Source organism: Molothrus ater, chromosome 6 (genome assembly GCF_012460135.2).
Source record: "Molothrus ater isolate BHLD 08-10-18 breed brown headed cowbird chromosome 6, BPBGC_Mater_1.1, whole genome shotgun sequence".
NCBI lineage: Eukaryota > Metazoa > Chordata > Aves > Passeriformes > Icteridae > Molothrus > Molothrus ater.
In genome coordinates, this window is record NC_050483.2 from 56,818,525 (window position 1) to 56,841,821 (window position 23,297).

At 46.8% G+C, this 23,297-nt stretch overlaps 1 protein-coding gene across 1 annotated transcript in view; it reads right to left on the reverse strand.

Moving 5' to 3' along the window:
- Window positions 1-23,297, reverse strand: part of PRKCH (protein kinase C eta) — a 113,435-nt gene that overhangs the window by 27,768 nt on the left and 62,370 nt on the right. The window contains exon 10 of the mRNA XM_036385078.1: window positions 16,623-16,777. Coding sequence (XP_036240971.1) covers window positions 16,623-16,777 — 155 coding nt within the window. The remainder of the gene's footprint in view (window positions 1-16,622; window positions 16,778-23,297) is intronic.

Genomic DNA, 23,297 nt, shown 5'->3' on the forward strand with positions numbered 1-23,297 from the left:
CCTCCCCACTACAGTCTTAGGAGGAATATTTCACTCCTAGAAATATCAAAGAAAATAAAAATGAAGGTGTCCCTATCCATCAGGATGATGTGTGCAGACTGCCCCTGGCACTGGCTTGGGCAGCAAACCAGCCTGTGCTGGTACTGGGAATGCCAGCAGGGCTGTGTGGGAAGGACACTCCTGCCTGAAACCTGTAAATCTGGTCAGGCAGACTTCTCCACATTCATCTGATACAGGCAAGGTTCACTGTACTCTGAGCCTGACTCTAAATCCAGGGAAATCAGTGAAAAAAAACAACTCCTGTCAAGTTTACTCAAATCTGAAATAGGCCCTGCCCTGAGAAAAAAAAATAAATTACTTAACCTTATTAAGGCTCTGAATTACAGATCCAGATTTATAAAGCTAAGGCTATAGGTGCTAATCTCCTTTCTATAATGAAATAAACAAAGCTGAAGGCAGAAGTACTGTATTTTTAGACAGGATTTTTAAAGCACCTTCCTTTGGCCTGTAAATTTCCACTGCCAAACTTACTATTAACTTTTGAGGGAGCATCTGTGCTGGCCCAGCATGGCTGGGTTTGAAAATCTCACCATCTGCACTGAATTTTTATGCACAGAGCAAAAGAACAGTCTCCCTGCTAGTGACACATTGTGGGCACAGAGCACACAGCCACCCCACTGCTGCACAGGAGGGGGTCCTGCCTGGTTCCCCTCGGAAGAAATGAATGAATGAATTTCCTAGGCAATGCTGTTCCTTAAAAAACCAAACTGACACCATGACTGATAGAATTGGCTCTTTTTTTTTTCCTAAGACTCCAGGGAACCTTTAGGCAAACACGGTGCTTTCCTGACTGCTCTGATCTCTCTGCTGTTGACCACAGCAATCACTTAAATATAAAATGGAAGAGGCTTTTGTAGGAGCCTAGAAGATGGGTCATTATCCCGAGATTTAGTTTCTCACTTCATGTGAATTACTGTCGTTACTCACTCGTTACAGGTGATTCACCCAGAGCTGTGTGAAGCCCAAGGATCCTGGATAAGCAGGGCAGAGCCAGGTGGAATTCCTGGCTGGGCATGCTCAGCTCTCTGCAGTCCCACTCTGACTCCTCCCGGGCTGCCTGCATGCAGGAACCAGTGACACTGACCTTTGTGCCAGGCCAGCAGGGACACACCAGATCCCATGTGTCACCCCAAATGCCACACAGCATCAGACAGACCCCAAACTGCCCACCAACAACGCTGGCTGGTGTTATCCCCACGGCACATCAAGTATTTAACCCTCGAGTCTCACTGGGCTGGGCTCCCTCTTCAGCTGGCACAGGGGGACAGATGCTTTCCCAAGCCACTTCAGACCCTTTAAATTTGACTCACCGGCTGACAAGGCTACCAAAGTTCCCAAATTAGGTGCCTCAGGTGGCTTCCTGTTAGTAAAGCAGCAGTAACCCAGAGCAGGAGTCAAGTGATGCTCACCTGACACAGCTGCCAGGCACAAGGAGCTGCCAGCTGCCTTGCTCCTGTTATGTATCAAACAAATTAATCACCAAATGAAATAGCACTGTCTCCAGTGACCCCATCAAGGAAAAAACAGAAAAGGGACATGAGTGAACAAAGTCTGTCTTTACACTGCTCAGCCCCTGAATTTTTAAATTTTTAGCACATTCACACATCAAGTCCCAGCAAGTCCCTTTGGCCTCTGACATGTGTGACCATGGAGAAGGATGCCCAGGGTGCTGTGTCTCTAGCTGGAAATATGCCTCCTGACATATTCAGATTTTACTATTTCAGCTGCGGAAGATCTGAAGCCATCAGGTCCCTCTTGCTTACACAGGTTCCAGTTATATGTCTTGCTTATAAATCCCTTTGGTCAGGAAGAAGACATCATAAATCCCCACCAAAACTTATTTCTAGTCTAGAGAGACAAGAAACATCAGGCAAAAACCTGTGTGCCTTTTGCTGAGGCACCACATCAGATCAAAACTCAGAATTACAGATTTTCTACCCAGACCTCCCACGTTTACAACACAGACCAGAACTGCACAACAATACATATTTTCTATTACAATACAATATTTAGTCAACTTGAAGGCAAGGTGATTCTCAAAAAACTCCTTGTCTGTCCCCACTAAAGTTACACTCAGGTGGCATCCAAAGTGCACTGTTTTTTACCTCATGTCCTCATCAAAGTTTAGCACTCTCCACCTACAAGGCCACATTTTTATTTTGTGGCAGGAAAGTACTTCTTAATGTTATTGACAATTCCAGTGGGTTCAGCCATCAAGTACTTCAAACTCATCTCCACAGTCAAGTACTGCTGCTCTCAGACTGGACTGCTGCTCTCAGATACTCTCCCATGAATAAATAATTGATTGAGGACTAATGGAAAACCATGGAGGCTCAGGGAAAGCAGAATGACTGTACTGTCCTTAGGAAAAGGAATAAAAAGGGCATTATTTCAATACCAACATGCTGAAATGCATCACCCACAACTGACACATTAAAGCTAATGAACCCCTGGAACTTTTCTAGATGGATTTGCAGACATGGAGCAATAGATGGCCCATGTCCCCTCTGCACTTTGGGGACATCATTTGTCATTTACCTGTCCTCCATCTCTGTTCTCAAACAGACTCCACAATGCTTTGCTTCACAAATGGTTTGCAAACTTCTCCATGGTTTTGCATGAGGAATGATTCCACAGTAGCTGAGGTGATCCCACGGCTGTGAGAGCACAGGACACTGTTTGGGGGTGGTGCTGTGGGTGCTGCAGTGTGCTTTGTCCTGGGCTGTTAACAGGAAAGCAACCACACCATGACAGAGTGGCTGCTTTCCCATCAAGGTTATGTCAAAGAGCATTTGGAATCAGCTTTTGAACTCTGGGTTACTTCACTTCCCACCTCCCATTGTCCCTGTGGTGACTTGGGAAGCACCACAGTGATACAAATGCAAACCCATCCTGCTTCCTCTCCAGCCAATCCCTTAATTTGGCACTGCAGGTTTGGAATCCCTGAGTTTCCCTCGCACACTTGTGCTGGAATCCCACAACCATCCCACCCACCTGGAATTCAACCCTTGGGCATTTGGTTTGCTGCCCTCACCCCAAGTGCCTGCTGGCACTCCTGGCACCACCAGCAACCCTCACCATGGCTGGAATGACTCAAACCAGACAACATCCAACAAGATGATAATGTTTATCAACAGCCTCTCATCCCTCCACAGCAACCAGGGCAGTTCTGCCCAGGCATGGATCTGACACCCAGGATGATGCTCGGATGCAGCAGGCTGTGTCCCAGAGCTGATCCAAGCTGCAGGGATCAGGCAGAAACACTTTTTCTGCACATCCCCAGATGAGCCTGCCTGGCAGAATTCTTTGGCAAGTGTTTCTCCACCCTGGCTTTCCATATGGAGCAGGAGCACTGCACAGCCCGCCGGCCCCGGTGCCCACACGGCACCTTCATTCCAGAGGAGTCAGAGCTGGTGACACATGACTCAAACACGCCCTGAGCTGCTCTTAATCCCAGCAGCCAGCGAGCAGAGCTCCCCTCTGTCCTCAGCTGCCCTTTTCTGGACAGCTGCAGCTTTTCCTGGCACCTGACTGGAAACCCTGTGGCTTTTACCTCGTGTGCATGAGGTAAAACGTGGATTTGGGCTTAGAGCCTTCCTGCATCCTGAAAGGGAGGTGTGGGGGTTTAGCACTGTCCAGCTCTAAGGTGGACAGTGGGGCTGCTTTTCAGAACCTACAGACAGCAAGATCCCTTTTGCTGGTGATTTAAGTCTCCTGCTCCAGCAGCACAGCCACAGTGCTCTCCAGCTGTACCTGCCCTGTCACACCCTGTCCCATCCGTGCTCTTCAGGGCAGTGAGGGTGCTGCAGAGATGGAGGGGGAACCCAGTGCTTCCCCACACCCTACAAAAACCTCAAAGGCAAGAGGAAGGCCCTGTGTGTGGCACAGCTGCAGGCTCTGCCCCGGGCAGAGGACAGCACTTCACCTTACTCATGTTACAAGCAGTTACAGGAATGGAGTCATTTCCCGGGTGGCTCTGGCCAAGCTCCCCCCACAGCCCTGTGTGGTGCTACCCAGGACTTCAGGGAATCGTAGAGGAGAATCACAGAATGGCTGTGGTTAGAAGAGGCCCTAAAGATTGTCTCATTCCAACCCAGTTGCCATGGGCAGGGACATCTTCCCCTGAAGCAGGTTGCTCCTGGCCTTGAACACTTCCAGGGATGGGGCATCCACAGCTTCTCTGGGCAGCCTGCTCAGGTGGCAGCCTCAGTGACTTCAGCCAGCCCCTCTCTTCCTTATCACACACCCCAAATTTTGCCAGACCCTGCTCATATCACACTCCACTGCTCCACAGCACTGTCCCCTAGCACGGGCTGAGCCATTCCCAGGACCAAGCTGAGCCATTCATTCCCAGGACCAAGCTGAGCCATTCCTAGCTCCAAGAACCACTCAAAGAGCGAGACTGGGAAGTCTCACCCCACCTCCACATAAGTCCTACATAGCTCTGCTGCTGGTATAAACCACAAGTTACTTCATGACTTTCTGGCAGCCACAACTGGCATCATCAGCCAGTGAGTGGGAAGGGCTGTACACCCATGAGAGCAAAACCACAGAGAATTTAACCCTGCAGTGGGCTGGCAGAAAAGCCATGGTACTGAGAGCTCTCAGAGTAGCCAGAGAGCCAGAGGCTGTGACTCACTGGGAGAGGCTGCACAAAAATAGGGCTTTCAGCAAGACCCACAGGGATTTCTGCAGGGAGATTCTTCCCCTAGAGACAGGCAAGGGGACTCGCCTCACCTTTCCCTTCAGGGAGCAGATCCAATGACTGCTCTGCCAGAAGAGGAATTCACTATTGTCCGGCTGCTTGTTTCCAGCCTGGCTAAAAATGGGATCACAGGAGACTAATTGCTTCACTGGAGGAAAAAAAAGAACCAGTCTGGAGTGATGGAATTATTTTGTAGACTGTTGTTGTTTGGGTTTGTTTCCATCCTGGCTTAAGGAGCATTAATGACTTCAGAAGGGGGGAGGAAAGCCATTAGAGAGAACACGATCCACACAGATACCTCTGGCCCAGCACACACTTCTGTTCCAGCCAACCTCCACAGCTCTGATGGCATCCCTCCCTCCTCCAGCCCTTCAGAATGCAGGAAGGTGGCTGAGAGCAAAGGGAAATGTTAATTTTTCCCTTTTAATTGGCCTGACTGGAAGTGCCAGCCTCCCTGCAGCTCAAATACTTAAGCATGTTAGCTATGCTCAACAGCATCTCCAGAAAAACTGCTGTCCCTCCTCAGTGGCAGGGAAACAAAGGGAAAACATCCCAGAAGAGTGAATGCTCCTGGCAGAAATCAGCAAAGCCCAGAGCCTGTGGAATAAAGTTTGTTTGTTTTGTTTGAGGAAGCCACGCTGAATCTTCTGAGATTCATTCTGGTGTCAGCAGAGACCTTAAGAAACCCAAAGCCAAGACAGGTAATTAATGTTGAAATTCTTCCTTACATAACAGCACTGGGACAGACACTCACTTGGCCAGTGCTGTGCAGAGCTGTGCCAGCAGAGCCCAGAGAAAGCCTGGGAGCCAGCAGTGCCTGTGCTACACCCAGAGGCTCCAGCCACCCTTACACGCTGTGGGCTTCAGGGAAATAGGGATTGTCTGGGCATGATGTGCCAATTTCTATAACCCAGCTCTGCTAAGGACAGCTTCTTTTAACTGCATCCCCAAGGGAACAGGAGAACAGCCTGAACTGCCCCAAACCACAGCAAGGTCCCAAGGAAAACAAAGACCTGGAAATATTAGGAGCTTCCCTGGAGAAGAGGTGGAGATTTTCAGCATGAGCCTGGTTGTAAGAAAATGAAGAGAAATTAGGGAAGGCTCTCAGGCAATCAAACAGTGACTTCAATTGCCCTGTTCTAGACATGACAGAACATGAGATAGCCAATACTCCATACCACATTTAACTCATGCACAGCAACAGCCAGGCCCCCAGAGACCATCCTCTCTCTTCCATGTGTCCCCATTCCAATGGCAGCTTACTGGCAATATTTGGCATTTGCTGCCTTGCTTCCTGGCCAGCAGGGACCCAGAGATGCCACAGGCTGATGCTGGGAAGAAGCAGCATCCAACAGTTCTGGCAGGAATTTCTGACTGTTCTGTGGCTTGGGAAAACCATCAGTCCTGAAGGACCCCCAGGCAGCTCTGAGTGGAGATGATGAGGGGCAGTAGAGAGGGCAGGCTGCAAGACAGTGTCCCATTAATTTTATCACCCCAAATAGCTGTCCTTCCCCTGGGACTATCCCTGTCAGGGCAGCCACCAGTTTGAGTGAGCAGAGCAATTTCACAAGATCAAAAGAGTGCAGGGGAATCTGTGACATAGAGACTTTCCATGCATGAATCCAACTTCAGCCCACTCAAGCCACAGATGACCTGTGGCTTTTGGGGTTTGAAAGCTGCTTTCCCTTTGCTCTGGCTCATTTCCAAAACCTCACGAGTTCCAAGAAGCAGCACAGTTTAGTATTGCCTTTTCTGACAGCAGACAGGGAACTAGGTTTTGAGTGGCTCAGTCACTGATAAAAGATATTTATTTAACAGATATGGTGCCACAAAGGCTTACTTGGGCATTTTCTCTTTGTGTAAGGATAGGGGGAAAAAAACATTAATTCAGGCTGGAGTTACACCACTCCTATCTCAAACCTACCACTAGCAGGTCAGCTGCCATCCATGGGTCAAAATTAACTCTGCAGTGCCAGGCATGAGCTGACTGCCTGAACCTGCCTGGCTTGCTGCATCCCAAGCAGCACAAGGGACACCAAGAGCTGTCACCCTCCTGTGGGGGCTGTCCCTGGCCCCAAAGAGACCCCAGCAGGAGCAGGCCCAGCTCTGGCTCCAGGCTCTGTGCTGCTGCAAGGGTGGAGTGGCTGGGCAGTGCTGCCCCCTGACCTTGCCAGGGGATGGACTGTCTCTCTGGGAGCTTGGCCAGCTGGCAGCAGTCACAGCTTCTCCTTGGCTTTCTCATTTATCAAGGCTAGACAGAGTAGCAAGGAGCAGGACTCAGCTGTCAAGGTTTTTGCTCCTTCTGTGCTCAACAGGGTCTAAAGGTAGAAATTCTGGCTGTAAAGCTGCTGTTTGGGCACCAAGTTTCAAGCTACTGCTCAAAATGTATGAGAAATTATATGAGTGATACAGGAATGGGGAACTCCAGCTAGGAAGAATGGTTATAAAGTAATGGGGAAAAAAAAAAAGAGAGAAGGTGCAGGAAATGTCAAAGGTTACAAAGTTGATAAGATTGTGTCAAAATCCCCAAAGCACAGATAAGCATACAATTCCTCAACCTATGGCTAAGAGACACTGACAAACAGAAATACAAAGCACACTAATTCAGCTTTTAGGCACAAGTCAACGAGGACATGGGACCCTGCTACATTTTCATGCTCAGGTAAATGTCAAAAGGAACGTAACAAGATCCAGAGAAGGGAGGAGAAAACCCAAAGCCTGCTTGCTAAATGTCACACACCAGCTCAGACTCTCAGCACAAGTGCCACAGAGTCTGGACACAGAGACACAGGGCAGCCTCACTGCCACAGCCCATGCTGGCTGACAGAAATGTCCTTGGAGAGAGTGAAGGGAGCATTTCCTCCTGCCCCTGCTGCCACACAGGTTTGCACATGGCATAATGTCCCCCTGCTCCCTTGCACAGCTAACCCTGCTTTTCCCCATTTACCCCCTCCTCCATCCTCCTTTCTTTTACAGCACAACAGCCAAAGACGGCATGACCCACTCTGGCCAGGCACCAAGACAAAAATGCTTCAGATCAGAAATGCTTCAGATGTGGATGCACACATCCTATTGGACAGACTTAGCCGTGGCAGAATGCCTGGATCAGGGATTTAGCTAGTAAATAACCTCTCCTACTTGGAAGTCATTTTCTTGATTCATGAGCACTCCTCTACCATGCTGCTGAGAGATTTGTGAAAGCAGCTCTGGATGTTAATAATAAATCGTGCTTGTGAAACTTTAATTGATTCAGAAGGAATCAGCTCAGGGCATGGAGGATCTCTGTGGTTCTGAACACATCACATTTGTACACAGTTGACACTTGAAGGCTTGCCCCCCTTTCCATTGTTGTCAGCTGGAATACTGCCACTGCTTCTTCAGTGGAATAATAACCAGGTAATACAATTCCAAGATTAAATTGTGCCCTCGGCACAGCCTCATAAAAGGGGAGGTTCTCCTATTAACCTATTAACAGCAAAGGTGCCGTGACTCAGAGGCCAAATGGTGAGCAATGCTTTCCCCTTGCTCCATGAGAATAGGCCCCATAAACAGCAGCCTGGCCTGCACCAGCAGCTAAGGACAAGCCCCAGCAGCAGTTCAGCTGGCACACAAAGCTGTGCCCACCACCCTGCCCAGGCTACCACTGACAGGAGAGGGACATCTCTCCCACAGAAATTCGGAATTGTAAAACACTTATTACTGCAGCACTACCCTGTCATAGTTGAAATTTTCCATTGTGTTGTTATTTTTAGTTTATATCTGTATCACTACAGGCAGCTCTGAAATAGAATCTATAGACAAGGTGTGACAGTGATGCACCACTGATATTAAAGGTTGCTGGATGGCTTTAAAAAATTCCTCTGCTTGCATAAAAGCAGAGTAACCCACCTTCTCCCTGGCACAAAGAACAAGATCTAAACATTGGGATTACTGACCAAGCAAACATCAGTTGCCAATCTTGCTGCAGCTAAAAGAGTAAGTCAAATTCTCCCTGGCTAACTGCAGCTATTGCTGCAGGCCAAATATTTCAACACAGAGTCTCTCATTGTGTCTCTCACAAATACAGCAACTTCACTCACTGCAACACGTTGTGATGCAAGAAATCTTCCATTTCAGCAAGTCAGAGGAGCAGATGCAACAGCATTTTGTCAGCATAATCCTTCTTTCAAGAAGTTGTACAAAACATTTATTAAGGTTGACAGAGACCTTTTCCCCAGCTATATATATCAGCCTCCCTAATGCCAACCCAGGGCTCATGTTCTCAGAGAGTGACACTGAAAGCTTCCTCCTTTTGAGATGGGTACAAAAATCAATAAAATTACTGGATTAATGCTGGGCAATTCTGGAGAGCTCAGAGCAAATGTTTTCAAAATTTGTGAAATCAAACACCTGAATGCCCTTGGTATCAGGGAACATATTAAAAGTCAGATGAGCAGTTCTGGCTAAAAACATAACAGTAATATTCAGGGCCAGTTTTTAAAAATAAATTTTAAGTAACATAAAATATATTTAAGCTTTTATGTTTTCTCCTTCTGGTGACCTTTATGCCTTTAAAATAGAAAGAAGAGAGCAGGAAAGACAGAAAACCAGTATTTTTGTAGAAAAGTTTCTTTGTTTCAAAAGTTTTAATCTAAATATTCCCTAGTGCTCTAGGACTTAAAGATTGAGCCTAATTCTGGTTTCCAAGTCTCCGTTCTTTGCAAACTTGTCTATAATTGTTACACATAGCTATTTCTTAATTGCATCTGCATGCTCTTTAATTGTGAAATGCCTCCATGGGGATTTATTAGTCACAAAAGGAATGCCAGAACACATCTCACATCTAATCACCTATCCCTCCACAGATGAGGGGATTTATTTTTATTTTTATATTTTTATTGCACCAGCATCAGAATTCTCAAACAACACCAAGCTCTCATTGCAAGCACTCCCTAAATGAGTCTGTGCCTGTAAGAGTTCACATGTTTTAATATGTGAATGTAGCAGCTACACCCAAAAAAAGTGAAAGTATGAGAGACTGGCATTCAGCAAAGGTTCTCCAGCCTTGGGGCAGGTGGATGAACTACACAAACTCTTGAGGCCCCTTTGAGCTGGGATTTTTAATGATTTATACAAAGCCATTATATGCAGGGTTTGCAGGTTTTAAAATCAGCCCCTTTAAATAACCATAAAGGAAAAGTAGACACTAGCAGAGCCAACAGCTTCTGTGGGCTATTCAGTAGTCCTTAGTCATGTGGAAAGTTCCACCAAAGTTCACAGACGATATACAGTGGAGTCAATGGGGCACAGAGATCTGATCTGTGCATCTCCAAACAGGACTGCTCTTGCTAAGCACAACTGTAAATCAGGCCTGAGCTGTCCTGCACTCTGACTGATTGAACATGACACACAAACGTGAGAGGCTGGGCTTTTTTTTTTCCTCTCTGCACTTTCCATTTGATCAAGTGCAGAGAAACAATCCTTTAAGCACTGCATGCCAGAGGCTGTAAAAGAGCCCATCTCACAGGCATGCAACAACCACAGCAGAGGGGAAAACTCTGTGCAAGATGCACTGTCTAGAAGCACAAATCAGTCTACACGAGCTGTTGACTGTCAGATAAAATAGCCACAGACATCACTACACTCCTGACCCTCAGACACATCCCTCTATGTTTCCTAGAGCTGAATGAAGTGTTTCCAGAGACTCCAGCATGAAAATTCCTCTTCCACACTAAGCAGTTGTTGTAGGGATGGGATTGCTGGTGGGGTATTCTGTGCCAGTTTGCAGCTTTTAGCTGATTTGCTTCACTCATTCACCAGATAATCAGCTTTTATTTCATCCCTTCGGCTGCTCTCAGAAAACAGCACATCCCTCATTTTGCCCTGCCTACATTTATATCTCCTCTGGTCTTTGGGGCTCCAATCCCACACTGCACTGAGCCCCAGAGCTCCCCCAAACAGAGTTCTTGAAGTGACAGAGAGCAGATCCCACAGCTGAGGTTATGGAGACTCACACCCATGTTGGCACTGGTTGAGCTGTTCCCACCCTTACCACAGATGCAAACAACTCTGCCCCCACAGCCAAATCCACGGGGAAAAGAGGCATAAAATACATAAAATCAGCAACAGTTACCTAGGGAGGCATCAACTGCAGCACATTCAAGCAAAAACTTTCACTGAGCAATAAAACAATTTGGGTTGGAAGGCACCTTAAAGATCACCTCATTCCAACCCCCACTACCATGGGAAGGAACACCTTCCCTGTCCAACCTGCCCTTGAACACTTCCAGGGATGAGGCATCCACAGCTTCTCTGGGCAACCTGTGCCAGGGCCTCACACCCTCACAGTAAAGAATTTCTTTTTTATATCTAACCTCAATCTACCCCTCTTCAGCTTAAGGCCATTCCCCCTTGTCTTATCACTGCATACCTTGCAAAAAGTCTCTCTCCAGCCTTCTTGTAGACCCTCTTAGATATTGGAAGGCTGTTATCAGGTCTCCAGGCAGCAGCCTGGAGGTCTTTCTTATAAGGTCTTTCAGAAAAGCTTAAAAACACCTGATTGAACCAAAGGCTTATCTTTATTTACCAAGAAAACAAAGCTATGCACAGCCCCTAAGCAAACCACCAGTAATCCCTGGATAGCCCCCCAGCCAGGCAGTTTGCCTTGCAGAGCACTGCTGCTATCAGCCACAGATCCAGTTCCACTGCTCATTTACCTCCCTGGGGAAAGCCCCTTGACTTCAGGGGAAACAAGATCTGGCTCCAGATGTGAAAAAGGGCATCAGAATAAACAAAATCACCAGCTGAAAAACACCCACCAAACAAAACACCAACAACCAAAAAACAAAGCAAAGAGTGAACATGAGGAATCCCATGTGTACACTGTCTTGACCCATGGAAAAAGCAAACAGCACACTAATAAAAGTTGCTCTGTTAACAGTGGCTGTATGTAATTAGGAAAGGCATTCAGTTCCTGTTTTCAGCATGTAATTTTTAATTGATTTTGCTGAAAGAAACCTTAGTGTTGTTTCAGTTAACAGCAGTCTTTCCAGCAAAACTGGTCTCCATAAAAGGCTTATGTAAAGCTTCCTTCAAGTGTCACAGGCTCATTGTTTGAATTGGCAGGGAATTACCCTGTTGCAAAAAGCCCATTCCCTATAAAAGCCAACAGTCATGAGACACAGAGCTGCAGACCTGATGGGTCTCCTCCACCAAGGAAAGGTGATGAATTCAGAGGCCTGGCCAGTATCCAGCAATCTTTCCAGATCCCACAGGAGAAAGTTTTTCCCTGTCATAAGAAGTCCCCCCCACAGTAAGGAGATGCTCTCAGGTAACAAACACAGAGGAGCAAACACTGCCTGTTAATATGCTTATCTTATTTTCCTCAAGAGCTGGAGTTCAGCCCCAAGGCCAGGCCATGCTCTCATCTGGATAATTACATAATTATCTTTTGCCTTCCAAAAGGACCAGGCATCCTATTAAAGACCTTTGAGTCACAGGACAGCAGAGCATAGGGATTCTTTGCACCCCCTCCCACACCCAGAGGTGTGACAGGGCACCAGCAGACCCCCAGCCTCTCCAGAGGGGTCAGCTGCATTAGGAACACCAATACAGACACAAAGGCAGTGAAATGAGCTGACCAGCAGGAGCCCTCAGGATAAAAACAAGGTTCTTCAGCCAGCCAATAACCAGTCCTTCCCACCAGCCTTTTATCTCCTCTGGCTCCTGGCCACTGCATGACCTCCATGCTACACCACCTGTAGCCTTAAGGATGGATCTGCCCCTGTGCTGTGCCAAGCACTGAGCTGGGGCATGGGGGTGTCCAAATCTACACCTCAGGCTGGCAAAACCACCACTAAAGCACAGCTGGCATTGTGTCCTGCATGCTGTATCACCTCTGCAGGCAGTGGGGGTGTGTTCTGAAAAGAGACCCTCTCAGCCCTCTAGCATCCCGCTAGTGAGACATTTGCAGAGAGAGAAAGGTTGGTCACAGAAATTCAGGCTGTGCCACTAGGCTGGGCTGACTGCTTTATGTTGCCTTTAGAAAGGTCTTACTGTGTTTTACTGTAAATCTCAAAGCCCCCTCCTCTAAAAAAATCCAACCCCGCCACAATCAAATTTAAGGAAATACTTGGACCTGCCTCAATACTCAAGTAGGTGACCTTGGCATGTGGATCCACCCACTCCCATAGCTGTACCTCAGCCCATGCCAAGGTCTGAATTTGAGGGCAGCAGGGCAGACCAGCCATTTTTACAGTAGTGCTACTCAGGAGGAAATATCCTGCTTTTAAAATAAACCCTTGCCGTCATCCACTATCTCTGTGCTTTTTAGCAGACTGTGAGTGGACCAGCTCCCTCGTACTGAGTAAGCCACTGTGTAACCTAATTCTGCTCAGATATGCTGTTTTGTTTTGTTTCTGGCAAGCACAGAAGCCAAAATATGCTTCCCCTACCCTGGGAACTGCTGAACTGGAAAGTCAAAGTCAGCAAGAGCTGCCTCAAGAAAAATAGCACAATCCAGCCATTAGAAAAAAATGACAAACCAACCTACCTATCTGCAATAGAGCCCAGCACTGTAATTTCCTTTAGAAATAATCTTAGAGAAAGCAGCAGTGCACAAATATTGCCCTGTGAGCAAAGATTTTATTTACAATAAGCATGATTATTACCTAACATTTTCCTGGCAGCATCCAGCATGAGCTGATCCCATACATGTCCTTGCCCTACTCCTCTGTGGTTAGGGGTGCACAATACACTGTGATGTGACACACAAAAAGATTGTTTTCATGTCTGGATGCACTCCCCTGTATGATGGGCTAAGGAACCCCAATGTATTTGCTGATTCTTTTTTTTTTTTCAGGAAGCAACTATAAATAAGTGCTGCTAAGCTGACAGCTAAACATCAGCTCAGGGCATGACAGAGACCTTTCCTTGATAAGTCCAGAAAGCCACCTCTCCTTTGTAGTGCTGCAAATGAAGAGAGAAAAAAAAAGGTTTTGGAAACTGAAAGCTCTCTTTTAGAGAACAAAAAGGAGTTTCCTCAAAATGAGAAGCAAACTCACTGAAAATTTCAGTTGAATCATGAAAATCATCTCATGAGAGAACCAATCCAGGTGTAAGCCCAGTTTTAAAATTAAAAATCACATATAGCCAAAATGCCTCATCTGCCTCAAAAGCCCATTCTCAGGGACTTACAGCAGCAAATGCAAGAATATTGCTCTACAGCTATTTCAAATTGCTTGTGTGTGGCTGAAAAAGGAATCAATGAACACCTGATTTTAGCAGCCACCAGCACCATCCTGCCAGGCCACAATGACAAGTTTCAGCTGCTTCTTGATGAACTTTCAGTGCTGTCTCCCAAACCTCTATAGCATTTCAAAGAAGAGAAAACCCAGCTTTTGGCAGCACTTGTGGCAAATGCAACTTGACTTAGCAGGGGAACACTCACTGCACTGGTGAATGCAGATTCTTTCCTGAACTGCTCAGTCTTGAAGGGGGCAAAGAAAAATAGAGTATTATGAAGTTAAACCTAGAAGAAAAACAAATGCCACAGAGTATTCTAGGCCAGCAACCCTCTTCCTCCACTGACCCTGGATACCCAGAAAGAAGACACCTTGAAAAGCTTGTGGTAAAACCATTTCTGGTCAGGCTATTTCTGGTGTCTCTATCCCCTGCTCCTTAAGCAAGCACTCACATTCTGATCATAAAATCTGATCCAAACTCTCTTACACAAGTGCAGTGATTCCATTCTGAATACCCCCTTCTATCCTGCACATTCCCCCCAGAGCCTGGTGTTTGTGACCTGACAGAAGCCACCTCAGCTCAGCACAGCCTCAGCCAGCAGGTCCCTCCTCTTACATCTTCCAGAACCCCTACTAATTATAAGAAACTAAGTCACCCACCCCCCTGCAGACCTGCCCCATGTAGCTGAAGTTACCTGACCCCACAGCTTAACCAGTTTCTCAACAAGATCAAAGCCTGTGCAGTTGTTCGAGGAGCTTTCCAATTATTCCTCAAGTTTTTATCATGAATTACAGCAGCACTTGAAGAGTGCCAAAACCCAGAGGGATCAGTTACTCCTGCCCTGTGACAGGCAGCAGGCTGGGGCAGACAGGACAAGCTGTAAGCACAAGGCATTACATTATGCACAGACCCAGTTTTGCTGCTGAATGACTGACAATAACTACTGGATGTCACTATTTTAAGGAAAATGTCATTTGTGTAATTATCTGGCAGGGTCTCTCCTCAGTGGCTGGCATTATTCACAAGGGAAGAATTAGACTGAAATCCAGCTGTAGAGTAAGGAGATTTGCTATTCTGTACAGACAATCACTGTGCTTTAGGAGCTTGATACACAGGGTATATATCACTACTCATCCTCAGGCTCTCAGGACATGGAGAATATTAAAATGACACTCCTTCTCTATTTCACTGCACCATTTATGTCACATGAGTTCATACTTAAAAATATTTTAATATTCTCTGTCCTCACCTGACCATCTGTTTCTTACTGCAGCTCAAGCTAGGAAGAGACAGAGAAGCTGCTTTTACTTGGCTGATCCTATCATGTGTCCATCAGATAGTGCCCCTTGCAAAGCCCCCAGCCCTTTGGTCATTTTAGCCCTCAGCTATTCTGGTTTTTGTGAGTTCAAACCTGAGTTTATCTGTCATGGGAGGATGTCCTACTGACTGGGTTAAACTATGTCCCAAATCAGATGACATTTGGCCCAACCCACAGAAATGGCATTAACAGAGCTGGACTGGGATTGGAACTGTCCCATCCTGCACCCAGCTCTGGATCCCAGCAGTACAACTGGAACCAAGCAGCAAAAAAGAGAGACTTGACATTAATCTTTGCAGTGCTGGCATGCCACAAATGGGACTGAGCAGGGCTACATCAGGCCATGTTCAAAAATACGTGCTTTGCTGCTGGATTCCAGGTAGCAGCATTCCAAAGAAAACAACAGCCTGTTCCTCCTCCCCAGTGCTCTGGGCACAAGGATACCAGAGGTGTTGTGTGAAGTATGGCAGAAAGAAACCTTTCTGTACAACCAGACTGTCTCAGTGCTGACAACTCTCTGCTCCAGCTGTCCTGCTCCATCCCAGAAGAGGTCTTGCTCTGCCTCTGGGGCAGGAGGGAGGATGTTGGTCAAAAGGTGATGCTGGCCCAGAGAGGGCTCTGCACGGCAGCCTGGCTCTGATCCATGCTGACTGCCCTATGCCTTTATGCTTGAGCTGACAGGGGAGCACTTCAGCAGCACAGAAAGGAAAAAATATAACCAAACTGCCCCTCTGAGTACAGAAAAATGACAAATAACAAAGGAGAGCTATGTATGGGAAACAGCTTCCTGAGAAGAACCTTGAGACCTCGAGTGGAGGCTGACGCATGGAGGCAACAATGCTCCAATCCTGCTGCAAACACAAAGATGCCAGACATGGGCAGGAAGGAAAAACTCCTACTGTAGGACCATGGCAGGAATGAAAACACTTTTAGTGGCTGAGTGGCACTGAATAATAGGTATGTGAAATAGATTTTAAAGACAGTAGCTACTGCAGGGAAGCACAGGCTTTAGTGTCACCAGCACGTATTAGCCTTGAAATAACATGGCACACTGTGGCCAAAGCAGCAGATCCTTACATTCACCCTGCAGAAAATCTGGGAAGGTTTCATTTAATGCCTGCCCAGGAATTTCACTCCCCCCTGGAAAGTGCTGCACCTTGGCCAGCGTGCAGGGGGAATGTGCAGGTACTGTGACCCCAGCTGACAACTCGTTCCTGGTGGGCAGCAAGTGACACTTCTTTATTCAAGCAGAAAACTGCAGCTCTCATCTGACACGTGGGGTTCAGACACAGGGGAGGCCATGAATGCAGAGCTCACCTGTAAATGATGCCTCTGCTATGGAGAAACATGAGGGCTGAAATAATTTCTGCAGCATAGAACCGGGCCCGATCCTCGTCGAAGCGCCGCGACTTCTGGATGTGGAACATCAAATCCCCACCATTGACAAACTCCATCACAAAGAACAGGCGATCCTACACGCAGGCAGACACAACAAACAGGAACAGCATTAATCACAGCTCTGCTCAGGCCTGGAGAAGTCTTAGCAAAACTATTTTCTCCCAAACAAAAATATTAAGTAAGCTATCAGAAAAGCAGGGCAACCCTGATGAGGGGGAGAGAATGTCGAGGAGGACTCCACTGATATCAGAAGGCTAATTAATTACTTTATTATATTATTCTATATTATATTATACTATATTACATTATACTATGTTACATTACATCTAAACTGAATTTGCACAAAGCACCCAACTTAATTTAACTGCACAGAATCTCATGATTGTCAGCCGACAGTCCTGACACACACACGCTTGGCCCTGATAGGCCAAGGAAACAAAACACCATCACTTTGGGTAAAAAAAAAAATAAAATTGCATTCTACTTTGGCACAACACAGGAGCAGCGAATGAGATAAGAATTGTTTTGATCATTCTTTTCTTTGCTTCTCTCACTGCTTCTCTCAGGTTCAGAGAATGTGAATCCCACAGTAAGCGTGAGACACTGAGTGGGGGAAAAGGCTGATTTTTTCAGGAGAAATCAAATCAATGCCAGGAAGACCTTTAGTATCTCCTTGCCCTGCACTCCTCCCAAAAGTTTTGACCCCAGTGATCAAATAAATGAATGAATTCCTGTTCACATGTGGATTGGGCATGTTAGTAAGTGTGTGCTCATCAGTAATCAGTTCCCATTGGGTTTCTCTGAATTATCCTTAGCCTCAACCAGCAGGGAATGACAGCCCTTCATCAGTACTCTCTGAGCTGTGTGGCACAAGAGAAATCTGCAAAAAAATCACTCACTCCCTAGTAAACACCTCAGATCTTGGGGGAAGCTGCTCCATAACACAATGTGCATAACCAGACTGCAGCTTTACCACAACAGCACAAAACTGTCTCGAGGATATCCCAGCATTATTTCTGGAGAATGTGGGCTGTTTTCCAGGATGGGATTTCCTGCCATACACTCGCATGGCAGCAGCTTTTTGGGCCCTTAGGTTCCAGCTTTCCTCTGACTAACCTGCAGACACCTCTGGGGAATAGAGGAACTGATAAGCACGAACCATAAATAAAAGTTTCTGCTGAGCAGAAAAGCAACCTGTTTGATGAAGTTCAGTTCATTAACCACAGCTGTTGGTCTCTGAGGTTTCTCTTTTGACTTTGTTCTGGCTTTTGCAAAAGCCTACAGACAGCGAGAACTTGCTTAAGCTGTTTGCTCCACAGTGAGTAGGGGTTTCACATGATTTCACTTGATTGTGAGAGGAAGGACATAGAGAGATTTGGCACAAAAATAAACCCTGGAATTGTTGCCGTCCAGTTCAAAAATTTCTCTCAGCAATTGTTTCAGGACTTTCAGTATTTGTTGTTAGAGTTTTTCTCTGAATATCAGGAACAAGCAGATTGGAAAACATGCATAGAATTCAACTGAGATCAGCCAGGCTTTTAATGGTAATATTTGCCCTTCTTTCCCACAAGCCTCTTCCCAGGTCTGATGCTAATTATCTACAAGCTACTTTTAAACCCTCTCTAAGTTTAAGAGGATAAGCATTGTCGTGCTCCACTTTCTGGCAGCCAGCCAGCTTGAAATGACTACTGGTATTAACATCTTGAGATGCACATGGCAGAAGAAAAACAACCAGAAATTCTCTAATTTCTCAATGGACATGAGCAGGAAAGCAAATGGCTTGTAACACATGAGGACAGCCTTCTTCACACAGCCAACCTGGGCTCTGCCCAACAGCTCCTCCTGGGCTCCTTCAAAAGGTAAAGATCATGAAATCAGAATCATCTGGGTCGGAAAAGACCTTTAGAGACCATCAACCACTAACCCAACTATGCCAAGCCCACCACTAAACCATGTCCCCAAGTGCCACACATCTACACACCTTTTAAATACTTTCAATGATGGTGACTCCACCACTGCCTGGGCAGACTGTTCCTAATATTGGATATTTCCTAATATCCAATGTAAACTTCCCCTGGTGCAACTTCAGACCATTTTCCCTTGTCCTGTCCCTTGTTCCCTGGGAGCAGAGCCTGAGCCCCACCTGGCTCCACACTCCTGTCAGGAGCTGTGCAGAGCCAGAAGGTCCCTCCTGAGCCTCCTTTTCTCCAGCCTCAGCCCCTCCAGCTCCTCCCCATCAGACTTGTGCTCCAGACCATGCCCAGCTCCTCTGTCTTTCCCTGGACACACTCCAGCACCTCACTGTCCTTCTTGCAGTGAGGGTCCCAAAGTGGATGCGGAATTTGAGGTGCAGCCTCACCATTGCTCCCAGCACTGCCACTACACTCCTGCAGCACCAAGGCCATGTGCTGAACTCGATCTCCAGTCCATATAGACAATATCACCTCATTGTTTCACTCTGTCTTTATGAGAGGGCACTGAAAGACACCTGAGCTGGCTTGTCTAGGCAGCAGCCTGAGCCAGAGCAGCATGAACTGTGCAAACCCACCACCAGCCTTGGCTCTTCAGCCCACATCAGCCCTCCAATGCCACATCTTCACTGCAGAAGGTTGAACTCAGCCTGGCTGTGCTGTGCCTGCCTGTTCCTCTGGCTGCAGCACAGGTATCACCTCTGCCTCTCCAGTCAGGCCAGCTTTTACATCTTGTTATTCTTTCCCACCTCCTTCCTTGCTGATCTCTCCACATGACACACGCTTATCTAGCCCAGCTTGTCCAGGCATCTCCTTAAGCCCATACTTAAAAAGAAATCTCTCTTGCCAGATCCCTAACAGGAAGCAATTTAATTTACCAGCAGCCTGGTGAGAGATGGTGTGTGTGTATTTATGTAAGTGATACATATGCCTGTATAAACATGCATGCACTTAGGGGAACACACATGGATTTTCTACTCTTTCCTTAAAGGTGACCTTCAGGGAAACAAAATTAACACTTTCTATCTTAAACTATGTATGTCCAGCTTCACCAGAGCAGGCAAAACTCCATGGCCCACCTCAGACTTCTGCCTGTACTAGTCCTTACTATGATGCTTACAGAAGACACTACTTCTTCTTAAATGTTCAGGTAAGCACCAGAACAGCTGATTTTAAAATTCACATCACTGCTGCCATTGAACTAGCAGCTTTTTTGCTAAAAACTGCTTTTGCTTCAGACTAACTGCAAACCTGAGCAAGTATAACTGCACGTGTTATACAGTCACACCCACCCATGGACTCATTTCACTGGTCAAGCATAGATACAGAGCTCTGGGTTACTGCAGCTTTTTAATTTTATTTTTCCAATTTATTTTAAGGAGGTCCAGCTTATTGTCTATCCAGTTTCCTAACACTTAGAAATCCCACAGGGCTGCTGAAAGAAAGAGCAGGATAGGTATTACAACTGGTTTATTGTATTGGTATTACAACTGGTTTATAATGCAGCATTTGTGCACTGGTCAGCTACAAGCCTGGCAACAAGCATTTGGAAAATCAGCACTAATGACCATCCTTTGGGGAAAATCATCTAGAAGCCAGGAAAAGGCTTCCATTTTTACTCTTAAGGAAGACCATCAGCTTGCAAAACTGCAAAGACCAACCACTCTCCCAGGAATCATTAAGAAATAAAATAAACAGTGGTATCCTTAAAAAAAAAAAAAGAGGAGGAAAAGGAAAGGAAAAGAGGGGGAAAGAAGGAGGGAGCTGGAGGGAAGGGAGGAAAGAGGGGAGAAGAGAGAGGAAGGGAAGGGCAGGGGGAGGAAAGGAGAAGAGGGAGGGAAGGAGGGAAACAAACAGAAAAAAAAGAGGAAAGAAGAAAAAAAGAAGACAATTTTCAGCCAGAAGAGTAAGACTGAGTAAATAACTTAAGAAGGGGCCAGGAAAAGTAGATCTTAAAACAGCAGATAGTTCAGACACTTGCAAATCTGACCTAAGAGTCAGTTATGGGTCTCCTCCTTTCTTGGGTACAATCAGTGGGAATTAGGAGGAGTTGAAACCCGAATTGTTTTTTGACAGGGCCCAATGCTGGACTCCTCAATGTCTATTTTTCTATTGTGCTTTGCCCAGAAGTCTGCCTGATGTGGTATCTCTGTTTGACGTGGTAAGAAAGGAGCATTTGAGTCAACAGGAAACAGTGACACCAAAGGCTTCACAGCAAGTGGCAGCCACAGGAGGAAATCACATTGCACCACTCCTGGCCTGGGATCAGGATGAATAAACTCTCAGAGCAATTGTTACTGTAAATTAAAAAAACACTTGGAGGAAATAAAATCCATGGGATCAGGCAGGTTTATTTCAACCTACTTGTAGAGATTAATCCTGTCAATTTTCACACCAGAGAGCTGTCTTTTTTATTTTTCTTGGCTTTTCTAAAAATTTATTTCTTTTTCATTTCAGTTTTCCACCCCTATTTGTTCACCCATTAACAGGGCATTAGAAGCACGGCAGTGGCTGACAGCAGCTACATACACCCATTATATTTGTTCATTGTCTTAGGGAGTTTTGTGGGGCTTGAAGAAAGTCCCTGACTGCAAGAGCCACGAAGAAGGACAAACCACACACTGGTTACTCCCCTTGCAAACACTAAAATCCATCTCAAGCATCACTTCAGCCCTTTGTCCTCACCAGCTCTACAAGTTGCTTTGGATCCTCACACCTTTCCTCTTTGTCATCACAGGGGAAGAAAAAGAAAATCCAGATTTTATTTACAGAGCATCCTTTTTCTCCCCATGCCCAAAAAGGACAGTGTGATGGCCAGCTTCTACCCTCTTCTACTTAAAAGTTGTAGCTGATGTCCATTTATAACCCACACAAGACCTCCTGGGACCTTATCACCAATCACAAGGCTCCAATTTTCCTCCCCACAAAAAAACAATCCGCCTGGCTCAGGAATTCTGCTTAGTTTGCATTTTATCTTTTTGGAAATAATTCATGCACACAACTCCTTAGAAAATCAGCTGTGGGCTCAATCTCAGTTCACTGAAGCCAAAGGGCTTCCCCAAGAAAAGAGTAATTTTCCCCTGTTTTGGTAGTTTATGCTTTGCAGAGCAGAAGGGAGGTTTTCCAAATCATCCCCAAACAGAGACAGCTGTGTCACTGCTTCCCAGAGAAAATTTATTGTTTCCAAAAAGAGTAGCAGGGCTTAGGAAGCTTGCAAGCAAATCATTACAAGATAATTACAAGAGCTGGCAGGCTCTCTCAGTCTTCCCAATGTTCTCCCTTCGTGGTCCACAACCCCCACACAAAGCAAATCTGCCCTGGGTCTTGCTGAGAGCAAGCAAATAAACCATCATTTCTCAGCCCTGGGCTCCAGAAAGCCACATGTCCAATCCCCAGCAGTGCAAGGGGCCATCTGTATCTGGGTCAAGGCACTGCAAAGCACAGGATGTGGAGGAGAAATAAGACACAGGCTTGTAGCTGAAATTTTGTAGGACTAACACAGTCATGCCCCACTCTTAGATGCTGCTCTGTGAGGAAATGCCCATCCTCCATACCCAGGCCTCCACAGAACCAATGAATTCCTGCTGGAAATGCCTCCATGCACATCCTTCCACAGTATCCACTGTTGGAAGTGCTTCCCCTCCTTCACATAGGTCCTTCAGCATCCTCATGAGGGAGGCAGAGGGGCAGGCACTGATCTCTGTGGTGCCCAGTGACAGGACCCAAGGGAATGGCCTGAAGCTGTGTCAGGGGAGGTTTAGGTTGATATCAGGAAAAGGTTCTTCACCCCGAGGGTGTTTGGGCACTGAACAGGCTCCCCAGGGCAGTGGTCACAGCACCAAGGCTGGCAGAGCTCAAGGAGGGTTTGGACAATGCTCCCTGGCACAGGGTGGGACTCCTGGGGATAGGGCTGTGCAGGGCCAGGAGCTGGACTCAGTCCTGCTGATGGGTCCCTTCCAACTCAGGCTGTTCCATGAGCCTATGATTCCATAGCCAGCCCTTCACAGAACACACAGATTCTATGAATTCCTGCTGGAAATGCCTCCCCTCTATAGCCAGCCATGGACCAAGGCAGCCCTGCACCCCAGGAGCTACTGCTGCTCCCAGCTCCAAGGGTTAGGGAGAACAGGGGAGTTATACATGGTTTCAAACCCAAGGAGCATCACAGGTGTCATGTGAACAGCCCCACCACAACAACCCTTGCACAAACACCAGTGTGAGCACAAGAACAGACCTCATGAGCTCAGCCCCAAATTCCCAGACGAAGCCGCTCGCGCTCGACTGCAGCGGAGCAAGGCAGTGACTGATGCCAGGTGAAGATTTGGTCCTTTGGGTTCAAATCACAGCAACATCAAGGAACACCTCTGCCCCATGCTGCCTCACAAGGAACCCCATGTGGCCCAGGACTCCCAGACACAGAGGCAGCAGGTTTTACAGGCAGCTGCTCTCTTGAGCTGTTCTTCCTCCCCGCTCCAGTGGCTGCAGAATTGCTGCCAGCCCCAGGAACCACTTCTGCCTCAGGGAACCAGGCCACAGATGGCACACACAGCCCTGGGGTTACCCAGTGAGGGCTCACTGTGCCATGCAGCTGAAAGGCTAAGAAAGGGAAGGTTTCTCTCTTCTG